This window comes from Brachycentrus maculatus, unplaced genomic scaffold (assembly GCF_059751285.1).
Source record: "Brachycentrus maculatus isolate JH-2025_06_01 unplaced genomic scaffold, ASM5975128v1 h1tg000362l, whole genome shotgun sequence".
Lineage (NCBI taxonomy): Eukaryota > Metazoa > Arthropoda > Insecta > Trichoptera > Brachycentridae > Brachycentrus > Brachycentrus maculatus.
This window is the reverse complement of record NW_028281111.1, coordinates 859,267-881,071: the sequence shown is the minus strand read 5'-3', so window position 1 is coordinate 881,071 and position 21,805 is coordinate 859,267. Positions and strand designations below refer to the sequence as shown.

General features: G+C 31.5%; 1 protein-coding gene across 1 annotated transcript in view; it reads right to left on the bottom strand.

Moving 5' to 3' along the window:
• Nucleotides 1-8,829, bottom strand: part of LOC148303559 (xaa-Pro aminopeptidase 1) — a 60,451-nt gene extending 51,622 nt beyond the window's left edge. The window contains exon 1 of the mRNA XM_088269753.1: nucleotides 8,365-8,829. Within this exon, the coding sequence (XP_088125879.1) occupies nucleotides 8,365-8,404 (40 nt within the window). The 5' untranslated portion in view covers nucleotides 8,405-8,829. The remainder of the gene's footprint in view (nucleotides 1-8,364) is intronic.
• Between the last annotated feature and the right edge of the window lie 12,976 nt (nucleotides 8,830-21,805).

Genomic DNA, 21,805 nt, shown 5'->3' with positions numbered 1-21,805 from the left:
ACAAAGTCAGTACGCGGATATTCTTTAAAGAATATATATTAAAATTTGTCGAAATTTTTTCAATAATTTTTTTACACTCATTTTTCTTATAAATGGAGATGAAAGCCATGTTCTCCGTTCGGATAAATTTTGGTCACCCTAACCTCAGGTATTAATGCGGCAAAAAAACGGCGATGATGAAAGGGTTAACAGACACGTGATTGACAACTGACAAGGTTGGTTAGGATTTTTCTTGAATTATATGATATGACAGGTAAAGACAGAGTTAATTATTCCAACGACAGCCGTGCTCAGGTTAATTACGACTTAATACCAAGTACCTACTTAGGAGGACGAGAATCACCTACCACAATCGAGATATTAATTACTTATAAAAAAAGTTACTCAAGCAATATTTTTGAGATGAAAATATTCTAACCACATTTTTGGGCGAGTCCAAATCCTTGTTTTTACAAATCTGGGTTTCTCCGCTTAGAAGTAATGTTTACATTTAGACACTCGATATAGATGAAGAAGAATGTGGAAGTCTGGGTATTTACGGGGCTAATGACCTGTCATAGGCTGGTTAAGTGATCACTTTACAGGCTTGAAACATTCACCATTCTACCCATGATTGAGAAACACACTAATCAAATTTTTGGAACTTTACATTTGGTATATCATAAATCTGCCATAAAATGCTAAATACAATCATAAAACCATAAAATGGTTTCTAAAACCAACCATTGATGGCTCCCGTGAACTCAAACGTCAGAAGAATGTAAGGAGATTTATGATATATTTAGGAGCTTAAAAAATTAAGTAGTGTAGTGGTAATCATGGGTATGACAGATATATTAGAGGCTATGACAAGTCATAAGCCCTGCAAATACCCAGATTTCTGTATTTTTTCTCATCTATGTTGAGATATCAAAATATTCTAACCAGACTTAAATTATGTTATATGTTTAAAAATCTCTTATGGATTATTTGATAATCTTGTAGTAAAAAAAATATTATTTTATTTGCTATGATTGATTGATGTATGTTTTGATTCAGTGATTCCCAAAGTGGTCTATATCGACCCCCAGGGGTCTATGACAACTTGCAAGGGGTCTATGTTTTAATTTGAATTTAAAATATAAATGTATAAAACCTAACATGTGTGGTTCAAAGTGAGTAACACTACATATACCGGCTGTCAAAAATACATTTGAAGTTAATGAATTTGATAAAACTCAATATCCGGTAAGGCAAGGGATAAAAGAGTTTGGGAACCTCTGTTTTGATTGATGTATGTTAAATAACAGATTATAACTAATTGCATAAAATGAGTAATTTACCATAATATAGTTGCGGTTGTTAATACACGAGATAGCTTAATGTCTTTTTTATTAATTTTTATCTTAATTAACAATTAGTACAACACATGAAATAAACTTGATGTTTAATTAAAGTGATGGTTACATTCAAGTGAAAATTAATTGTAATGATTTACAATTCTTAATTTTTTTCAACCAAATTTAATTCTTACTACAATTATTTTGATAGTCGTGTGACTGAAAAAGGATTAATTTTCGTGACATAAATACTTGGACACGTGGAAAAATAAAACATACGCCATTTACAAAAGGTGTAAAGACCATTTTTCAAAATGAACTGCACATTCTCAAACGAAATTACGAACAGTAAATTAAAATGACGCTTACAGTAAATTTCTTAATTTGATTGTTTAATTAATTGTCGTTTATTTAATTTTAATTTTTAAACAACATGGAGGGTAACTTGTTAAAGGTTAAGATCATTTACAAACGTATAAATTAATTTATTATTCGAGAAAAGAATTAAATACATTGTTTCTCACTTATTTGAGTACACATATGCAAATATAATAATTATCTTTGTTTTTCCGAACATAGCGCAACATACGTCGTAATATGTAGAATTAAATTATACATATTTGATCTTATATCCGACAAATCCGATTTCATGAGATAAACAATTTATTGGTTTTACACTTTCGTGTAAAATTATATAAATAAAATGACAATACAAGATTCAAAGATTACTTAAAAATACACAAATTTTCTAAATGAAACCTGAAATTACAGAATACTAATTTCTAAAAAAATAACGGATTAAAAAAAAAAATCTAAACATAACGCCCTATTTAACTATGCAACTGCAGACAGTTGGTAAAATTCCATTTTAAATATTTGGATAATATATCCAAAAATAAACAAGGTCCAAAATTATCATAGTTTGATAATGTCTTAATAAGTCGAAACGCGTCACATATTATCATTATATATGTAAGTAAAAGTAGAATTCAATCCAATAACCTTGTTCAATTTTGGATATTACCCAAAACTTTATAACGTCCTTATACCCTAACCGAATTTTTAAACAATTTATAAAAAAATATTAAAATGGTGTGTTCAAAATCTTATATTTCCTAGAATATTCACTAATTCCTTTGAATTTTGACATATAGTTGCGTTCGAATGTGCTCTTTTTTCTTTTTCATTTAATCAGACTTGGCCAAAGTAACGCGTGGCTCTGGGTATAGTATATGACAGTAAATCAATTAAATATGTACTTATTTCCAGTAATATACTAATTCTTTTTTTAGCTAAAAGGGATATTGCTTCATATTTATAAGTTTTAAGTCATTTGTAGATTCCGTTCTTATGTTGCGAAGAGGTAAGTCTTGTTATTAGCCATTCAAGGTGTTGGTAACATGAGAATGTGTATTTCAGTTGATATTCGGGGGCTGAATGTTAAGTACCAGATGTTTTTCATTTTGTAACAGGTGATTCAACATCGTGAGCTAAATAATCGCAAATGAGTATGCCACAGCTAACATATAGATACGAGCATAATATGTACCTCGATAATAGACAAAATGAGTAATAATATCTACATTAAAAACGCAAAACACTTCACCTACGAAATGAAATGGATTGACATAAGAAATTCCATAGGTTAAACACAATTATCGATAATACTCTGACAAGAGAAACCATCTTCAACTTTATTAATTTATTTTATAATTTATATAATTTACAGATAACGTTTATGTGTTGTCACTGAATTTTCCCGTGCCGAGGGAACATTTTACAATATTATTCTATATCAGGCGGGGGATTATTCACTCTACGGATGCTATACAATATATTATAATTTGTGGAAAACTATGTACTTTACAAATTCAACTGATGGCAGCACCATCAGCCAAAATTAAACATCTATCAAAATAATACCTTAGATACGAAAGGAATCCAATAACAGTGCAGAATTACATCTTGCAAAATGCAACATGGATGTTCAATAATGGGAGGAGAGGTAAACTAAATATAACTACTACTACTACTACCATCACGCCGCTCTCCCGCAGGGGTAGGCAGAGAGGATGGAACGCCTAACTCTCTTGTCCTGACATACACTCCTCGCCTCCTTCATATCCATACATTTACCGATTACGACAGTACGCATGGTTCAACAAAATTATTATTTTTTTTTAAATTTTTAAAAAGAGAAATTTTGTGTTTTTTTAAATATTATTTACACAAATATTTCAATTTCATACTATTTTTGTGAGCCTAAGCGGCTCATTATTAGAAATAGGCATCAAATTGTGGTAGAGTGTGTTTGAACCGAGAAACTCTAAGTCCGCGACACTAACCACGGGACCACAACCCGACACCATTCTTATTTTACAGTAGTATTGTACGTCCGCCTCCATAGTAAAATGGTCAGCACGCTCGGTTACCGTACTGGAGGTCCCGGGTTCGATTCCCAGGGGGGGTCAAATAAATATAAGTGATTTTTTCACTCTTATATTTATTAAATATTACCTTGGACTGGTACCGGAAGCGGAGGGCTGATCACCTTTCCTTCATGTGTTAACGATCAAGATAACACTACGTTTATATGATGCAGTGCCCCATGCACCATTGAGGTGCGGATAAGGGTTTGAATGAATGAATTATACATAGTATTTATTATTAGACACATTATTATTATACTAATTATGTTACGTTATGTCCGCCTCCGTAGTGTAATGGTCAGCATGCTCGGCTACCGTTCTGGAGGTCCCGGGTTCGATTCCCAGGGAGGTTTAATAAATATAAGTGATTTTTTCACTCTAATATTTATTTAATATTACACTGGACTGGTACCTGAAGTGGAGGGCTGATCACCTTTCCTTCATGTGTTAACGATCAAGATAACACTACGTTTAAATGATGCAGTGCCCTATGCACCATTGGGGTGCGTATAAGGGTTTGAATGAATGAATTATACATAGTATTTATTATTAGACACATTATTACTATACTAATTATGTTACGTTACATTGTTCTGCGTTTTAACAATCGAAATGAACAAGGCGTAATAAAATAAACACGGTAACTGAAATTATTTCAGCATAACGTGTAACTTAAGAACTAGGAATTGCGAATCACACAGCGGTTAATGGTATTTTGTAAATTATACTGCGTAGCCTTATTATTGATTACATACAGCTCCAACTGCAGTGGTCGAAGTGTTTGAAATGTGAAATCAATTGTTTTTTTTTTTTTTTTGACATCTCATCAAAGATGAAGAAGAATATGGAAGTCTGGGCATTTACGGGGCTGACGACCGTCATAGGCTGGTTTAAGTGATCACTTTACACACGTGTAACATTCACCAATTCTACCCATTATTGACAACCACACTTCTCAAATTCTTGGAAGTTCTATATATATGAACCAATTTAGAAACCTTGTTCTTGAATCACTAGAGACATCTATTGGTGAGATGTAAAATTAATAATAAAAAAATGGAATGTAATAATATAAAAATAATATGAAAATAACTCCTGTAATTGGAGATAATCCAGATTTTGTGAGCAAGTATTTGGACACACTCAAAATGTTGAAATCAATTGAATAAAAAAAAAATCATTTTAATCTTCCAAATATTGGAATCATTTCAATGATATTCTTGAGATACTTTATTGTGCCGAAGACCGAGGAAAAATTGGCATGATCAAGTATTTCAAATATTATAAAGTGGTCAGGACATGAGTCGGAATATGCGGCGGGTATGTATAAGGATATACATGAATGTGGAAGAGGCTAAGATAATTTGCAAACACACATTGGTGTGGCGTTCTATTCTCTCTGCCTACTCTTGCGAGGAAGCGGCGTGATGGTTAGCTAGTTAGAAGTAGGAAGCTGTATAAATAATAATGAATAAAAAAATATGGAGGTAGTTGAAATACGACATATTTTAATAAATGTGTGGCAGAACTATATGATATTACAGATGTAAATAAGCTGAAATAAACATTATAGATAAAAATATTTTAAGAAATGTTCTTTAAGCGGTATGAGCATGCGGAGCGAATGGAAAACGAAATACTGTATATGGCAAATGTGAATGCTAATACCGACACATATGTATGGAAGCGAAATATGTAATTGGAATAAGCAGAATGAAAGCAGAGGTGAACGCCGTTGAAACGCGTTTCCTGAGACGAATGTATGGAAAATTGATTTATGACATAATAAAAAACACATAATCAGTCTTCCATTCTTACATAAGACTGAACTAAGGATAATTGAAAAGTTTAATAAAAGTTAGTCATTAAAGATTAAGAATAACTTACTTTTGGCATCAATGTGGTTTGGACATATGGAGCGAATGGATAACGAGAGAAGTATATTTGACAAATGTAGACGGGAAGACAGCAGAACACGAACGGATCAATCAGAACCTAAAATATTCTTCTTCTTGTAACCCTTATCCGCACTCAATGTTGCATAGGGCACTGCATCGTATTGACTCGGTGATATCTTGATTGTTACTTACAAGAAGGCAAGGTGATCACTCCTGCGCTTCAGGGACCAGTCAAGGGTAATATTAAATAAATATAATTGTGTAAATTTGCTAATATTAACACCCCTGGAAATTGAATCAGAGACCTCCAGCATGGTAGTCTAGCGCGCTTATCACTGCACTATGGAGGCGGACGGAAATATGGTCGTGTGAAAGTCTACGTAACTGGGAGGCATAAATGACTAGATGTATGAATATGAAGGAAGATATGTAGGAGTGTATGTCAGGACAGACAAGTGTGGCGTTCCATCCCCTCTAGCTACCGCGGCAGAGAAACAGAGCGATGTTAGTAGTAGTAGACAAAAATGTTTGGCACTCATGCTTGTCAATATGGCATATATTTCCATATGACGAAAGCCTAGCGATGTCAACTCGCCATATAAATGTGTGTTTACTCGCAGCTATGAAATATAATACAATACGTATTTATAGTCATAAAGGAGGATAATTCAAACGCGCGTGTATGAGTGATTTGAGGGAAGAACGACAGTTTAAAAGGCTGTAGGCTTTATGAGAAAGTGTTTGAAACGTAGGCCTTAATGTGAAGCTGACATTTCATGAAAGGTTGTAGGGAAACATTTCGTGGTTGTTGACCTAAATATGCCGAACGGAAAGGTTGAGACAAAAATACACAGTTTTTAGTCAAAATATGTCCGAGACCAAGATTATGATTTGTTTTACAAATAAATTAAAATCAGCGGTAAAATTCATTTCCACGTAAAATCCTAAATAATTGGAAATTCAATCAAGGCATTTCAAAAGACGTCTATTACTAGCGAAAAGTGATGATTTTATTATTTACTACAGTACTCGGCCACGAGTTTCTGTGGCTCAATCTGGTATGGAAAATAAATAATTGAAAGCATATTCTTTTATATGTATAATTGCACAATATTTGTGAAGATATGTATCAAAAAATCAATAAGAAACTATGAAATAACAATGCAATCGAAAACATTGAAGATACTGAATGACAGCCATTAACAATGTTTAGTATTGCGTCTGTTACTGTTAAGTGGAACAGATAGCGCTGCCATTGCGGTAAAAAACTGTTTTCCATAAAAATATGTTTTGACCTTCATATGTATATATAAAACAAGCGCGTATTCGGAATCAATATTGTGTCAAAATTTTAAAACAATCGGTAAATAACTTCAGGGGATTTAAAATTTTGATCAAACGAACATTTATATTTTTATTAAGACAGAATTTAAAAAAATTGTGGATAATTTTAAATGTAACGTTGTTTTATTCAATAAAATTGAAGATTTTTGTTATATCACCAAAATTATTAAGATTTCATCCCAGTTATTAAAAATACGTATCAATAGGCAATTATTATCAACTTCTTTATCATTTAAATACATAATAATACTATCCACAAAACGATATGATAAAGTCTTCTTTCAGGGCCATATTTTAATTAGGAGCAGATTTATTGGAGAAATAATAATTTTATCTACTTGAATAGTTTAACCTTAGCCATAATTGATCATAAACAGAATAGTATGATTAGTTTCACGTAATATTATTGATATTTTACGACATGAATTAATTCTTTCCTATTACAAGTTTGGTCAACACACAACGTTCTGGGTTGATTTTGTTGTTGAAAAACTGTTTTTTGTATTATACACTCGTTTGAAATAAAGCTTATCGTAATGTAGGTACATTGTTTTGTTGTGTCTATCACCTCTAAGGTTATTATGAGGCAGTGGTCTCCAAATTTTTTGAGAAAAAAATGTGTCGGATTGATTTTGTTTTAACCGGGAAAAACTAAATATAATGTTGGAGGCCGAATAAAATATAAATTCTTATTCCGAATACGAAACTAAACGTTTTTTACTTTGGGTCTACTATCGAGTACCTAATCAAATTCCGATTGATGAATTTAAATAAGGCTGCCGTAAACTCACAAGTGGATAACAAAATATTTAAAAAATATATAAACGTTATATGAATTACTTATATGCAAAAAAAAACTTTTGGAAGGCTGGATGAAGTTCTTTGAAGAGCCGGATCTAGCTCGCGGGCCGTATGTTGGTGACTACTGGTATAAGGGAAAAATGAAAAGAAGCATAATTCTTGGAAGACGTTGAGCAATTGAAAAGCATTTTTTAAAACCAGAATAACTACAATATTATTTGCTTTAAACTTAAATTAAATTAATCAAATATTTTGAAAAGTTTTCAAAAAAATTATAATATTGTACTTTATACAACTGATGAATGTTGCTGTTGAGATTATAAACGTTTGACTTAACGTTGTTTGCTAGTTCTTTTAAATTTAATATTTAATAAAATTTATTTATAGCATGTAAATTTGAAGGAAAATCATAGCAAAAAATTGAATACTGAAATTTGTACCTTGAAAAAAAGAAACATAAATATGCATTACACGGTTCAACATAGGCCGCGTCTAAAAGTCGTCGCGTCTCACTGAATACATTAATAAAATAAAAATCAATTATAAAATTGTACGAAATGCTGTTTTACTCACGGAAAATGAGGAAGGCTGTCAGAAATGCGGCAGTCTTCATTTTTCAATCGAAACTGACAGCTTAAGAGGCGGCAACAGTCCAACGCTAGTGCGAAAATACAAAATTAAATCGGACACTCATTACCTACGCAATCCTCTAAATAAAAAGTCAAAAACCCAAATCACGAACTGAAAAAACACGCCGACCCGATGTACTCGATCAAAACGCTTGCTCCGTTTTGGCGGCAAACTTTGAAGCGGTTCCGCGACAATTACGTATTTTCAAACCCGGCAACTGTCAAAATTCCCGCCCAAAATACCTCACCGAAAATAAAATGTCTATTATTTCAGCCGGTGTAATTGATTGTTGTTTTATTTTGTTGCGAGTTAGGCCGCCGGATCAGTGTGACTCCGACACGTAATGGCGGTAGACTGAAGACCGAAGTTTTCCTGACGAGAGCCGAGAGGAAAATGCCAAACTGTTGTGTTGACTACGGACAAGCGACTCGAAAAGCCGGCGAGGCGGCAGGGGGTCGCGGGTGGCGGGTGTCTATTATCGGTAAATGCATTTATAGAAGTATAAAATTAGTACATTATTATATTTATTACGGAACACTTGCACCGAGTAATTCTGGCGTAGAGGTACCCAGCGCAGACGCTGTATCATCTGCTTGTATACGAAGAAAGTATTCTTACCATGTTATGTTTTTATTCTATTCTATTCTTACTAGGTTATGTTATGTTTCTACATACATTATACAATGTTGAACCATTTTTGTTCGCGATATAATGATATAACTGCGGGTGGCGATTCCATAATGAATCTCAAAATTAGATCCACAAAAATCTATTCAAAGGGAAGGGTTTGAATGATTTCACTCTATGTTGGGCATCATTGGTATCTATACTTTTTTTACAAAAAATTGTTAATTCGATTTTCAAAACTACTCTTACTAGGATGTGGTGCAAGTAGAAAAGGATTTGTGTAAAAAATGTTAATTTTTTCCGTTTATCCGGCAAATTTTTGCTGTTGTTTTCTCTCGTTTTTTTTCATGATTATGGTATCTTTTGATCATCCTCGGTTACTTCTTTTATGTTTATTTAATTGTTTACGGAAGGGAATTAATTTTTTTTATCTAGTAAGAATGAAAAGTTAGAATGTATGTAAAGCGTACATAATAAGTAATTTGTTCAAATAGACATAAACAGAATTATAAAAAAAAAACATTATAAGAAACATTTATTTGTCGGAAAATATGTTGATAAGCATTAATCTCAGCAAAAAAATTATTCATCTGATTATATTGTACAAATAAAAATATAATATCTGTAAATAGGTGTTTTTCAGTATTTTCGTATTTTATACAATAAATTCGATGATTATACGAACAAATATTGTATGTACCACTTTTTATTTTATAAACACTCATCCAAAATAATTCCATGACATCAGATGGTTTATTCAATAAATTAAAGAATTAAAATAGATTGAAAAAAAGTAATTTTATGGTTGTGTTAATAATACTAGATGGAAGAAACGTATCAGGAGTTCAGGAGTGAAATGACGCTCGTCCAATTAACTTACAGTGTTGAGCTAATTCTATCAACACTAATGAATTCTAATTACTCCGGATCATTTACAAGCAACGAAGGTCGGCTATGTGTCCCTGGTAAGGTAAAAATAACAAAATCACTGATACCATTAATTATTTATAGTAAGTAAGGCTTTTCAATTAATTTTCATGTTATATGTAATAAATGATGACTTCACCACAAAGGATATCGTAAACGACACAGCTTCAGATTGGTTGTTTATTGATTCATATTTTTGATTTCAATAAAATCTATTCATTTGTTAAAATCTACTGTGTCACTTGTTTCGATGCATGCCGTAATTTAAAAAAAACTTAAATTAAAAATAGATTTTAAAACAGTGACTGCCGAATCAATTAATGAAATGATTTATATTTTTCATAAAAAAAATTGTAACATGCAAATAAGAATACAAAATGAACGTATATTTTTATATCTGGGAATCATATTCTCAAGGGATGGAAAAGTGGATAAAAATATTGAGACAAGAGTAAATGTAGGAAATATAATAAATGGTCCTTTAAATAGAATGTATACAAATAAAAATATCTATTGAAGCTAAACTGGCAGTCCATAATGGTGTGCTAGTAGATAAATCAGAATTTAATATATGATCGTGTCAAAAGTCTACGTAACCAGAAAGCATATACTAGATCTATGGATGTAAAGGAAGCTAGGAGTATATATCAATATCGAGACAGGCGAGTGTGGCATTCTATTCTTTCTGCTTACCCCTGTAGCAAAACGGCGTGATGGAAATAGTAAAAATTGTAGTATAAATAAAGTATTACCTTTTTTATTGTTGTACTTCGAGCCGTTCAAAATTCATTGCGATATTTACACGTTTTAATGAAATGACATTTTTACATTATTCTTACACTCACTGCTTTTAACTATAAACCCTGTCTTATGATGTTCGCGATAGTACAACATTGTACAAAAATAAGTGTTACAAACTATTTTATTATCTACCTGCAGCACATAACATTTTCTATGGGGCATCGTAAATCGTAAGAGTATTTTTATAGATATTTCTTTTACCATAAGCTCTTTATTTGCGAATGATATAGGTACTCGTATTTTATGTTATTGTTGTAAAATATGTAATAGATTATTTGTGATTTTTTTTTATGAATGTTATGTAAATATTATTTATCTAAATATTTATTTAAATATTAAAAATATATACTTTATTTTTATTGTCTTCAAATCTGTTTTATACAAAACTCATGAGCATGCACAAATACCTACTTAAATATTTTTCAAAGAAATGTAATTTTTTTAGTTTTCCGTAAAGGTAAATTTCTTGATATGAACAATTTAGAACGAAAAACTTTAAAAAAATCTATTTTTAATAGTAGCACAGAAAAAAAGTTTTTTTTGTTTATTTTTTTAAAAGTATATAATTTGAAGGTATTAAGTAAATGAAATATCCATAAAAATATTATGTTGCTATGCTCGGTGAGACGAGAATTTTTACATAATAAAAGTATTTTACAGGAAACTGACACTAACGCAATCTAATGTATTTTTTTATTCCCCAAGCTTTGATTTTGTGATGATTGTAACTAAATAACAAACTAACCATCGCGCTGCTTCCGTAGGTATAGGCAGAGATAATAGAACGCTACACTGATCTGTGCAATCTTCGCCTCTTCCACATTCCTGCATCTTATGCATACCCGCCGATTATTCCGACTCCTGACCTGACCACTTTAAAGTATTTGAAATATTTGATCATGCCAAGTTTTCCTCAGTCTTCCTCTGCTCATATTTCTGACAAAACTCGCTTTTTAAATTTATTTTAGTATTTCTTCTTTACTCATTCGATTTTAACGTGAATTTCATTATGTAACGCGTTAGCGTTGTTTGTGTTGACGCTAGTGGAATGAGTCTATGATCTTATTAAAAGAAAAGTGATTCCTCGCATATAATTAACATTCTTGATCGGTTTCCGAGTAGCGAAACATGGTCGAATTATGTATGTGCACTTCTGGAAGCGAGTTGGCTCGTCTCCAGCAAAAAGAGTATAAATCACATTTTCACCTCACTCGAGTTTAGTACCACGAAACACGGGTGGGAACATTCCACCAGGTACGGACTACTGTGGCTTATTAATTTACAGTTGAACCCCGGAATCCGAACTACGGAAATCCGAAATCACGGAAAATCCGAAGAAAATTTTAGAGACAAACATTTTTGGGAAAACATTAAAAAAACACGCAGACTGAAGAACACATTCATTATTACATAAAATTATTAAATATAAACAACATTTTGAGTGTATCCAAATACTTGTTCACAAATCTGGATTATCTCTAATTATAGGAGTATTTAAAATATTATTTTTTTGACATCTTAATGAAGAAGAATACGTAAATGCCTAGACATCAATATTCTTCTTCATCTATATTGAGATGTCAAAAATAATTTTTATAATTATTATAAAATATTTTTTATTATATTGTATAACCTAACTTTGTTTCAAAATTATCGAAACGTTAATAAAGTATACAGTACTCTACCTGTATTGCTATTCAATTGCTGTAATATGTATTAGATTTAAATGTAAAAAAATGCAAATAATGTACATATACCATAAAAGAAACGTCGTCATATAGTACTTCATTACCAATAGAGCTGAATGAACAAGAAAAAAAACAAAAGAAAAACACACAGGTACTCTATTATAAATTTTTCGGCTAATCCGAACTTTTCCAAAACTGAAGATGCTACACCCCCAAGTAGTTCTAATTTCCCGAGGTTCCACGGTATTACTTTCCACAAATATGTTATATTTCTTCCTAATCCATCAATTGAAAATATATTTTGTGTTTTCATTGTTTTCAGTAATGAAATTATGAATCATGATTTAAGCGATGAGATTGATTTGTTGTTCAAAATTATCAACATATATTTCAGTGAAAGTAAATATAATTTCATGAAGATTTTTTAATCCTAACATTAACATATAACACTGCGTTTATATGATTCTGTGCCCTATGCACCATTAGGATCGGATAAGGGTTTTAAAAAAATCGTCAAAAAATATTTAGTTCATGCTAAAATGCCACAATTCTGCCGAATATAATGACACATCCTTATGTGATTGAATTTGATTTCTGAATAATTATTAAAAAATATTAATTCATAAATATGAATTAAAAACATTCATAACTTATTTGTAAATTTCTCCTACATGAAGGCACGCAACGGAGAGGTTTCTAAGATTTTCTTTAGTTGCAAGTCCTTAGCAAATTTCGGAACAGAAACATAAATAAATAAATAACATATCTTTGGAAAATATTTAACACAACCCCGTTTTCTAGAACCGTATCTGTATTTTGGCAGTTGATTTATGTATGTTGAAAAAATCGTTTTATTGTATAAATTTAATTATTAAAAGAAACAAACGTAATTTACTATTCGTCCATTCAAGCTTTTTAATTTGTATTTAAACCACTGAATAAGCTATAAAAGTATTTGTGTTGCTTTAAATAGCGACATTATGCTTCTAAGGACTTTTTTATGTCATAAATATGAATAAAAATGTGTTAATTATCGTTTTTCGATCCCACATCAGATAACTTCTTCTTCTTCTGTGCGTGTCATGTCAGGTCGCCCTGACGTCATCACTTAAGAGTAATTGTTCTTATCTTGGGTAGCTTTAAACAGTACCTCGATGGTCCTGATCCCCGTCCAATCTCGTATATTCCGGAGCCAGGAGATCTGTTTGTAGTTATCAGATAACTACACTATTGGATCCCACTATCCATTCACAAAGGTGCATAGGGCATTGAATAGAAACAAAATAGTTTTATATTGATCTACATTATTTTTATGAATATATAGTGATCAGAAACGGAATACCATTAGTAAAATTGGAAAAAAGCCATTATGTTCATGAAAGAAAAAATACTAATTTGTCTGTCTGAGTCATTGCAGATTTTCTCGAATTGGCGTAGCGAATCAATTTTAATGACTGATACATTTTGTCACCCTTGATTCTATCTAATTTGATCAAATTGGCAGATGATATTGAGTGTTTGTGAGTGTGTGTGTGTGTATTTAAAAAATATATATATTTTAAAACATGAGTCACTCTTAATTGAGGTGACTTAAAAATATACCACAGGGCAATGAAATAGTTTGAAAACAAGATTAGAATATTTTATTTATTGTTTCGGCATTAACTTTGTGGTAAGACATGTTACAATGATTAAAGAAAACACTTCGTTTTTTACCACTTGAGTTTTATTATGGACTACATGTTTCAGAAGTTAAACTTCCATCATTCATCATTTATTATACAGACCTGAATGATGGAAGTTTAACTTCTGAAACATGTAGTCTATAATTCAGGTCTGTATAATAAATGATGAATGATGGAAGTTTAACTTCTGAAACATGTAGTCTATAATAAAACTCAAGTGGTAAAAAACGAAGTGTTTTCTTTAATCATTGCAAGATTAGAATATTGATCGTATGTGATATATTTTTATGAAATGCTATACTTTTGATATCCCAATATAAATGAAGAAGAATATGGAATCCTGATATTTACAGGGATTACAACTGGGTTATATGTTGAGATATCAATGTAAATAACTAGACAAGTAGACAAACCTAGATTTGTGAACAAAATTTGGATACACTAAATATATTGCTAGTTTTATTAAATAGAAGTTATTTTGACCATCCTGGAAATTAAACCTGCACTGGAAGTCCCAGGCTCAAATTTCGAGGTTGGTTAAAAAAATATCCGGTTTTTTCACTTTAATATTTATTTAACATTACCCTGGACTGGTATCTGAAGCGTAAGACTAATCCCCTTGCCTTCATATCATAAATGATCAACTTGACATTGCATCAATTTGATGCAGTGCCCTATGCACCATTAGGCACGAATGAGAGAAAAGAAGAAGACAAGTAGAGAAATTGTATTTCGACAAGCCCCGAACTCGTATCGTTCACAAATTGTATTTTGACAAGCTCCAATACATAATTACATAATGAATAAACATATTCTATTGTGTCGATTAAAGTGATATCACAATGTGACATAGGAACTTCTCGGAATCCGAACTATGAACTATAATACCATTGCTGAACACACCCTGGCTATGACATAAACAGAATATAAACGAGAGATCTTCTCTGCTATACAATGTACTAACATGTCATTATTCGTCGGAATTATAAACGTGTTAGAATCCATTCAGAACGTGATCTTTGGCGACTGATTTGTCGAAACAGATAAAAGACTCAAGACGGTATTTCATTACAAATGCAGATTTTTATCGCTTTTTCGTGTCTCTGGGGCCCTTTTTTACCAATAACTGCCATGAGAGGATACCAAATTTTGAAACCTTTTTTAATGTTATATTTCACTGTTTTCTTTCTGTATACAGTAGAACACCGGAAATCCAAAATCCCGGGAGATTTGAACAAGATTTGAAGAAAAACATAAATCGCTCACTTCTTTCAACAATGTCATATATTTAAAAAAACTTGATTTTTCAGGAGATCCTTTTTAAAGTTTTAGAATATAATAAAATGTATAAAAAAAATTATCAAGCCACATATTGAACTTTTTACTGTGCAACAGATTTGAAAAATATTTAGTATATTTAAAATAATATATTTAACGAAACCTTTTCTTCAAAATGCAAAAACAATACTTTCTGCCCTGTAGCGGGTAAATATTAAGTTAAAAATATGCCGCTTTTTCTGGGATGTAGTACATTTTTGGGCATTCCGAAAACATACACAACTGAAAATTGTCGATTTTTGTTATTTGACGTTGTTGAAACGGTGGGCGATTGAGGAAAACATTCAATAAACACGCAAAGACTGAAGAACACATTTGTTATTAGATAAAATAATCTAATTTAATTAAATATATATATTGAATATTTAGTAAAGTTTACATTACTGTACAGGCCAATGAGTTTCCCGGGGTTCCACTGTAATTGTTTCTATATAAATTTGTCAATTTTATATAATTTATGGAATAGAATGCTTAAGTATGAATGCTTTTACTGGATAATTGTAATTTTCTAGTAAAATTACTTTATTTAAATAAATACAAGTAAATGTAAAAATGGCAACTTTTCGCCAAGTTGTAAATGGAAAAACGATTAAATTACTTTTAGTACACTTGCGTCTCTCCTCACCTAATCTCACCGCTAAATAAACAGCACTTTTTTGTTATTTAGAAGGGTATATTAGTATTTAGAATAAAATAAAGGTAATAAATTGTAATTTTTTTATAAAAATAAATTATTGATTTGTTAGTTATTTGTTTTGTGATTAAAAAATAAAACAAAATCAAATATACACTAGTTGGCTAAACGTGGACTTTATAGAGTAATTAAAATGCAGGTAAACGCAATTTTTTAGTTAAAGTTGTGTCTAAAATCGTGTCACTGGAATAGCCCAATTTTTAGCCTATAAAAAAGAACATAAATCATCGTCAGTCCACGGTCAACTGCAAGCTACTAAATCCCCCCACGCACGATCAAAATTAAACGTAGGAACATAATTATTAGCTAAGATTACTATCGATTAAATATCGGGTCAAACATATCTGATAACACCTAAAAATTTTCGTTACAAAATTGGTCAATGTATTGTATTACACAATACTGTTACTCGTGCATTGAATATAAAATAAATGACGTTTTATACAATAAAAAAAAAAAATACAATATTTTTATTATTATTATTATTATTACTTTGAGTTTTTTCTCTTTTGGTTTTATTTAGCAGTCATCCAGTGAATGGATGTTTCAACCAGTCTTATTTTTATTTACAAAAAAAGACAAAATATTTAAATGAAAGTAAATTCAAAGTTTAATTTAGGATATTATTTTTTGATATCTCATCAAAGATGAAGAAGAATATGGAAGTCTGGGCATTTACGGGGCTTACGACCGTCATAGGCTGGTTTGATGAGATATCAAAAAATAATATAAAAATAACTCCTGTAATTGGTTAATTACAGGAGTTATTTTAATAATCCAGAGTTAATTGGATAATCCAGATTTTGTGAACAAGTATTTGGACACACTCAAAATGTTTAATTTAGGAGATTACATAAAGCCTCATTTTTTTTAAAAAACATTGTTGTCTATCTCTATCTACAAGTTTTTTTTTTTAAATTAACATGTATTATAATAAAGTAACATTTAATTTAAAGAAGAAACAAATAAAATGTCTACATACTTCAGGATAACCTCTCGTATCTATATGTAGTACAATAAATGTTGTTATATAATTATCTTGTTAAAGGTCTTATTCGTTACAGATTCTTAGACTTATACAAAACGAATTTTCCCACAAGAAACAAAAGGAAAATTGCACCGTGCAAAGCGCCGTATTCCAAATAAAACACTTAATTTGCCAGCACACGGGCGTTTTCCGCTTTCCCCTTAATGGAGATTTATAATTTTTAAGAAATATTGAACTAAATTGCCTGATTATCGATATTGATATATTCCTGAGTTCGTCATCAATCCAATGAAGTGCTTTTTTCACTATACACTCATAATAGGGAATTTTCACTCGGGAGGAATATCTAATTTAACATATTCAACCTATAAAGGATTGTGTAAGACTCGTTTTGTGTTTATACCAGCCGATATAACCAATATTTTCATTCATTATTTTCTTTTGCAAAATTCGCCTTCGTAAAAACGTTATTTTCGTAAGTTGGTAACGAATAACGTCGCAGAAACGAATCCACACTACTTCTATTACAGCTCTATAAAGCAGATATATAAAGGGATGCACCCCACAACACAACCGATGACGTAAATTTTGGTAAAGTATAGCGGTGTCCATTTTCATAAATATTTCTTTTGACATAAACATAAACTCTTTATTTTCGAATGATATGGGTACTCGTATTTTATGTTATTGTTGTAAAATATGTAATGGATTATTTGTGAACAAAATTTTATTAACGTTATGTAAATATTATTAATATTTTCAGTATTACAACTTTGTCTATGTTAAAATATTGAAAATCCATAATTTATTTTTATTGTCCTCAAACGTGTTTTATACAAAACTCATGGGCATGTATAAATACTTAAATAGTTTTCAAAGACATGTAAATTTTTTGATGAAGTATAGCGGTGCACATTTTCGTTTTATTAAAATATCAATATTTTCAACCTTTCGTTTGATAATGCCCTAACAAGGCGAAACAATTGTCACAATATAATTTTTTATGTGTTTTTGTTAATAAAATACAACTTAGTAGACTCAAAAAATCTGTGTTTGATTTAAATCAATACATTAATTAAAATGGAGTTCTACAAATTAAACGCCAAATCAATAAATATTTTCAACCTTCATATCTCTTTTACTTCTCTACAGATTTCAATAAGAATGTTATCGAAAGTCTTGTGATTTTTCATATTAATTTATCAGCCAATAATAATACACCATGAGAATGATCCGTTATTAAAACAATGGATACGAGTACATACTGAAAATAGAATGTCAGTCTAAGTTTCTTTCAGGGTTTGAATTCGTTCGTTTGGAGGGTGGAAAGCGTTCTGCAAACAGTCGTGATCAGTAGTGAGCAGTAACCACGTGACCAGGTGACCAGCTGACCTATTTACAAGGAACACTCGCTGGACTAATTTATAGATGGCAAGCCCGACACGACTTATCTGTGTCGTCACGCAGATTTCCGCCCAGTTGACATGTGCATTGAGTTTTATTATAAACCCTTTTTTACAAATCGAAATAAAATATTTTTTATTTAAATTTTACTTCGTAAATACCACTATTTCTTAAAATCGATTGTGACACGTGTTTCAATGCATTCCGCGTCATTTTCAGACACCTATTTCCTAGTGCTTTCTTCATCTTTGATGAGATGTCAAAAAATAATATGAAAAATAACTCCTAGAATTGGAGATAATCCAGATTTGTGAACAAGTATTTGGACACACTCAAAACGTTGTAAACCTATTTACTAGTATTTACTTATTAAAACTTAAATCAAAAATGGAGAGATTTTAACACACCCTACCTGCCTGCCGAATCAGTTAATAAAATATGATACCTGAGAAAATTTTAAGCATCGTTGTTGCTCAAAAAACACTATGTACTGTTTGATATTAATATATTTCGAGAAATCGAAAATATAATCAATGAAAAATACATATTAAACTTCGGGCTTTATTTGATATTTTGGCAAAAACATTTTTCAACGTCAAAAATAATATATTAAGGCGGCATGATCGATAGCCCGCAACTTAATTTTCAATAAACCCAAGTACATTTAAAGTAATTGAATTTTTTGCTGAAAACACCGTTTTTGTATTGAAAAAACAAATTATTCTTCGAAATAAATATATGTTTTTAAAAAGAAAAACGTTCTCGAAAGAAAATTATAGAAATATTTCTTCAATACAAGTGTGACTTTTCGCGCAAAATGAAAAATTCGATTTCAAGTAAGAGATAAAAACTTTAATAATTTTTGGAATTTGGTAATATTAATTAACTTATATATACCTACTATATCGACGGCCCCTACGTAAAGTACTCTATCTGCAAATCTGTTACTTTACAGGAGAGAGCTCAGAAGATTTTTTCAACGTATTTTTTTTTATTAATTAACGGTTTTTTCAGAAATTCTAAACAAGCATTAAACATTCAAAAACACGATAAAATAATGTATTAAATCGTTTTGAAACTTAATGCTTCAAAAAATTAAGTAATTAGCGTTTTAGGAGTTCAGTCAATTTTGAAAATTCGATGTAGATAGCGTTTTATACGCCTGAAAACTAGGCGTAATTTATTTTATAATTTTTTTGTTTATTTATATTTGTAGATAACGGTCTGTTGATAACGTACACCAAATATCTCAAAATTGACAAAAATGTAGTTAGAGCACTTTACGTAGGGCACGTCGATATTACTAAATAACTTATATCGTAGTCATACAGGAGAAAGTGACCAAGTGCATTTTTTTACAAAAACGTGATTATTGACTATTTAATATCTTACTAGCTTAATATTAGCCTGAAAAAATCCCAAACCGATTTTAAACTTGGAAGTATAATATATTGACTTGTTACAAATGACTAACTGCATTGACGGTTATTTTCTTGCCAAGCAAAAGTGACTTAAATGGCCCTCCTGAACATTTTACGCTTTGTTAGTTGGTCACTTTCTCCTGTACGACTACGATATATACCTTCTATAAGGTATCCTGTGAAAAAAGTTGTTAAAACATATATTAAAAAAAAAAACAGGAGTTCAAAATGTAAACTAGGAGTAGAGTAAGAAGTAGGAGTAAAGAGGCGCACCCACTGGTCAATAAAATACAGCAATAGTAAATATGTAGTCCCAGGACGCTCCCCGCGCAATCACTGCCTGATCACCTATCGCCCGTCATCCCCTATCGTGTAAATAAACCACTCTTTTACCCTTTGATCATTAGGAAAACTTCTAAGTTTAATCACAGATTTTTTGTGGCATCTATGCTACAAGAATGTGTAGTTAAAACATACTACATTATTTATTGAGATCTCAACATAGATGAAGAAGGAAGAATATGCAGGTCTGGGCATTTACAAGGCCAACCGGAACCAATGGAAGCCGTTTTTTTCTCGTCATAATAATAATAATAATAAAACCCTTATCCGCACTCCAATGGTGCATAGGGCACTGCGTCATATTAGCGCAGTGTTATCTTGATCGTTTACACATGAAGGAAAGGTGATCAGCCCTCCGCTTCAGGTACCAGTCCAGGGTAGTATTGAATAAATATTACAGTGAAAAAATCACTAATACTTATTTGACCCCCCTGGGAATCGAACCCGGGACCTCCAGAACGGTAGCTGAGCGTGCTGACCATTACACTACGGAGGCGGACAGATTTTCTCGTCATACTATTACTATTACCTTCGTTTTATTAAAAAGTGTCAAACCTCCATTTCCTTTCCCATATAGCTATGCTCATACCCTAGAACTTAAATTGTGAGCAATAATCAACGAAAGCTACATTTTCTGTTTGCATCCGAGAACTCAAACTTTGGGCAACAATTATCATTACTAGCAAAATTTTCTGTTTCTACCCCTAAACTAAAATTGTGGGTAATTAACATGGTAAGCAAGATTTTCTGTTTCTGCCCTAGAACTCAAATTGTGACCAACAATCAACGATAGCTACTACTACTACTACTACCATCACGCCGTTTCCCGCGGGGGTAGGCAGAAAGGATGGAACGCCACACTCTTCTGTCCTCAAATACACTCCTCGCCTCCTTCACATCCATACATCTAGTCATACATGCCCTCCGATTACGCAGACTTTTGACATCATCAGATTTTAGGTTCTGATTGATCTGATCGTGCAGTGAAGTCTTTTTCGGTCATCCTCGTTCTGTATTCCCGCTCACATTGCCACATATATTTTCTTAGTCATTCTCTCGTTATCCATTCGCTCCACATGTCCATACTGTAAAGAACGCTTCCTAATCTTTTCAATTATTCCTTGTTCAGCCTTACATTCCTTTCTTATATCTTCGTTTTTAATTCTGTCATACAATGATTTTCCACATATTCGTCTGAGGGAGCTCATTTCAACAGCGTTCACTCTGCTTTCATCCTTCCTTTGCCAGTTTCATGTTTCGCTTCCATACATTAGTGTCGGTACCAGCACGCCGTTGTGAAGCTTGGCTTCCATGGACATATTTTTATTTGCAATCTCTTGTGTTCAAAGCACCATTTAATCTATTCACTCTTCTCTCAATATCCTTATCCACTTTTCCATCCCTTGTGAACATGCTTCCTAGATATATAAATTCTTGCACCTGTTCCAGGGCTTCATTGTATACGATAA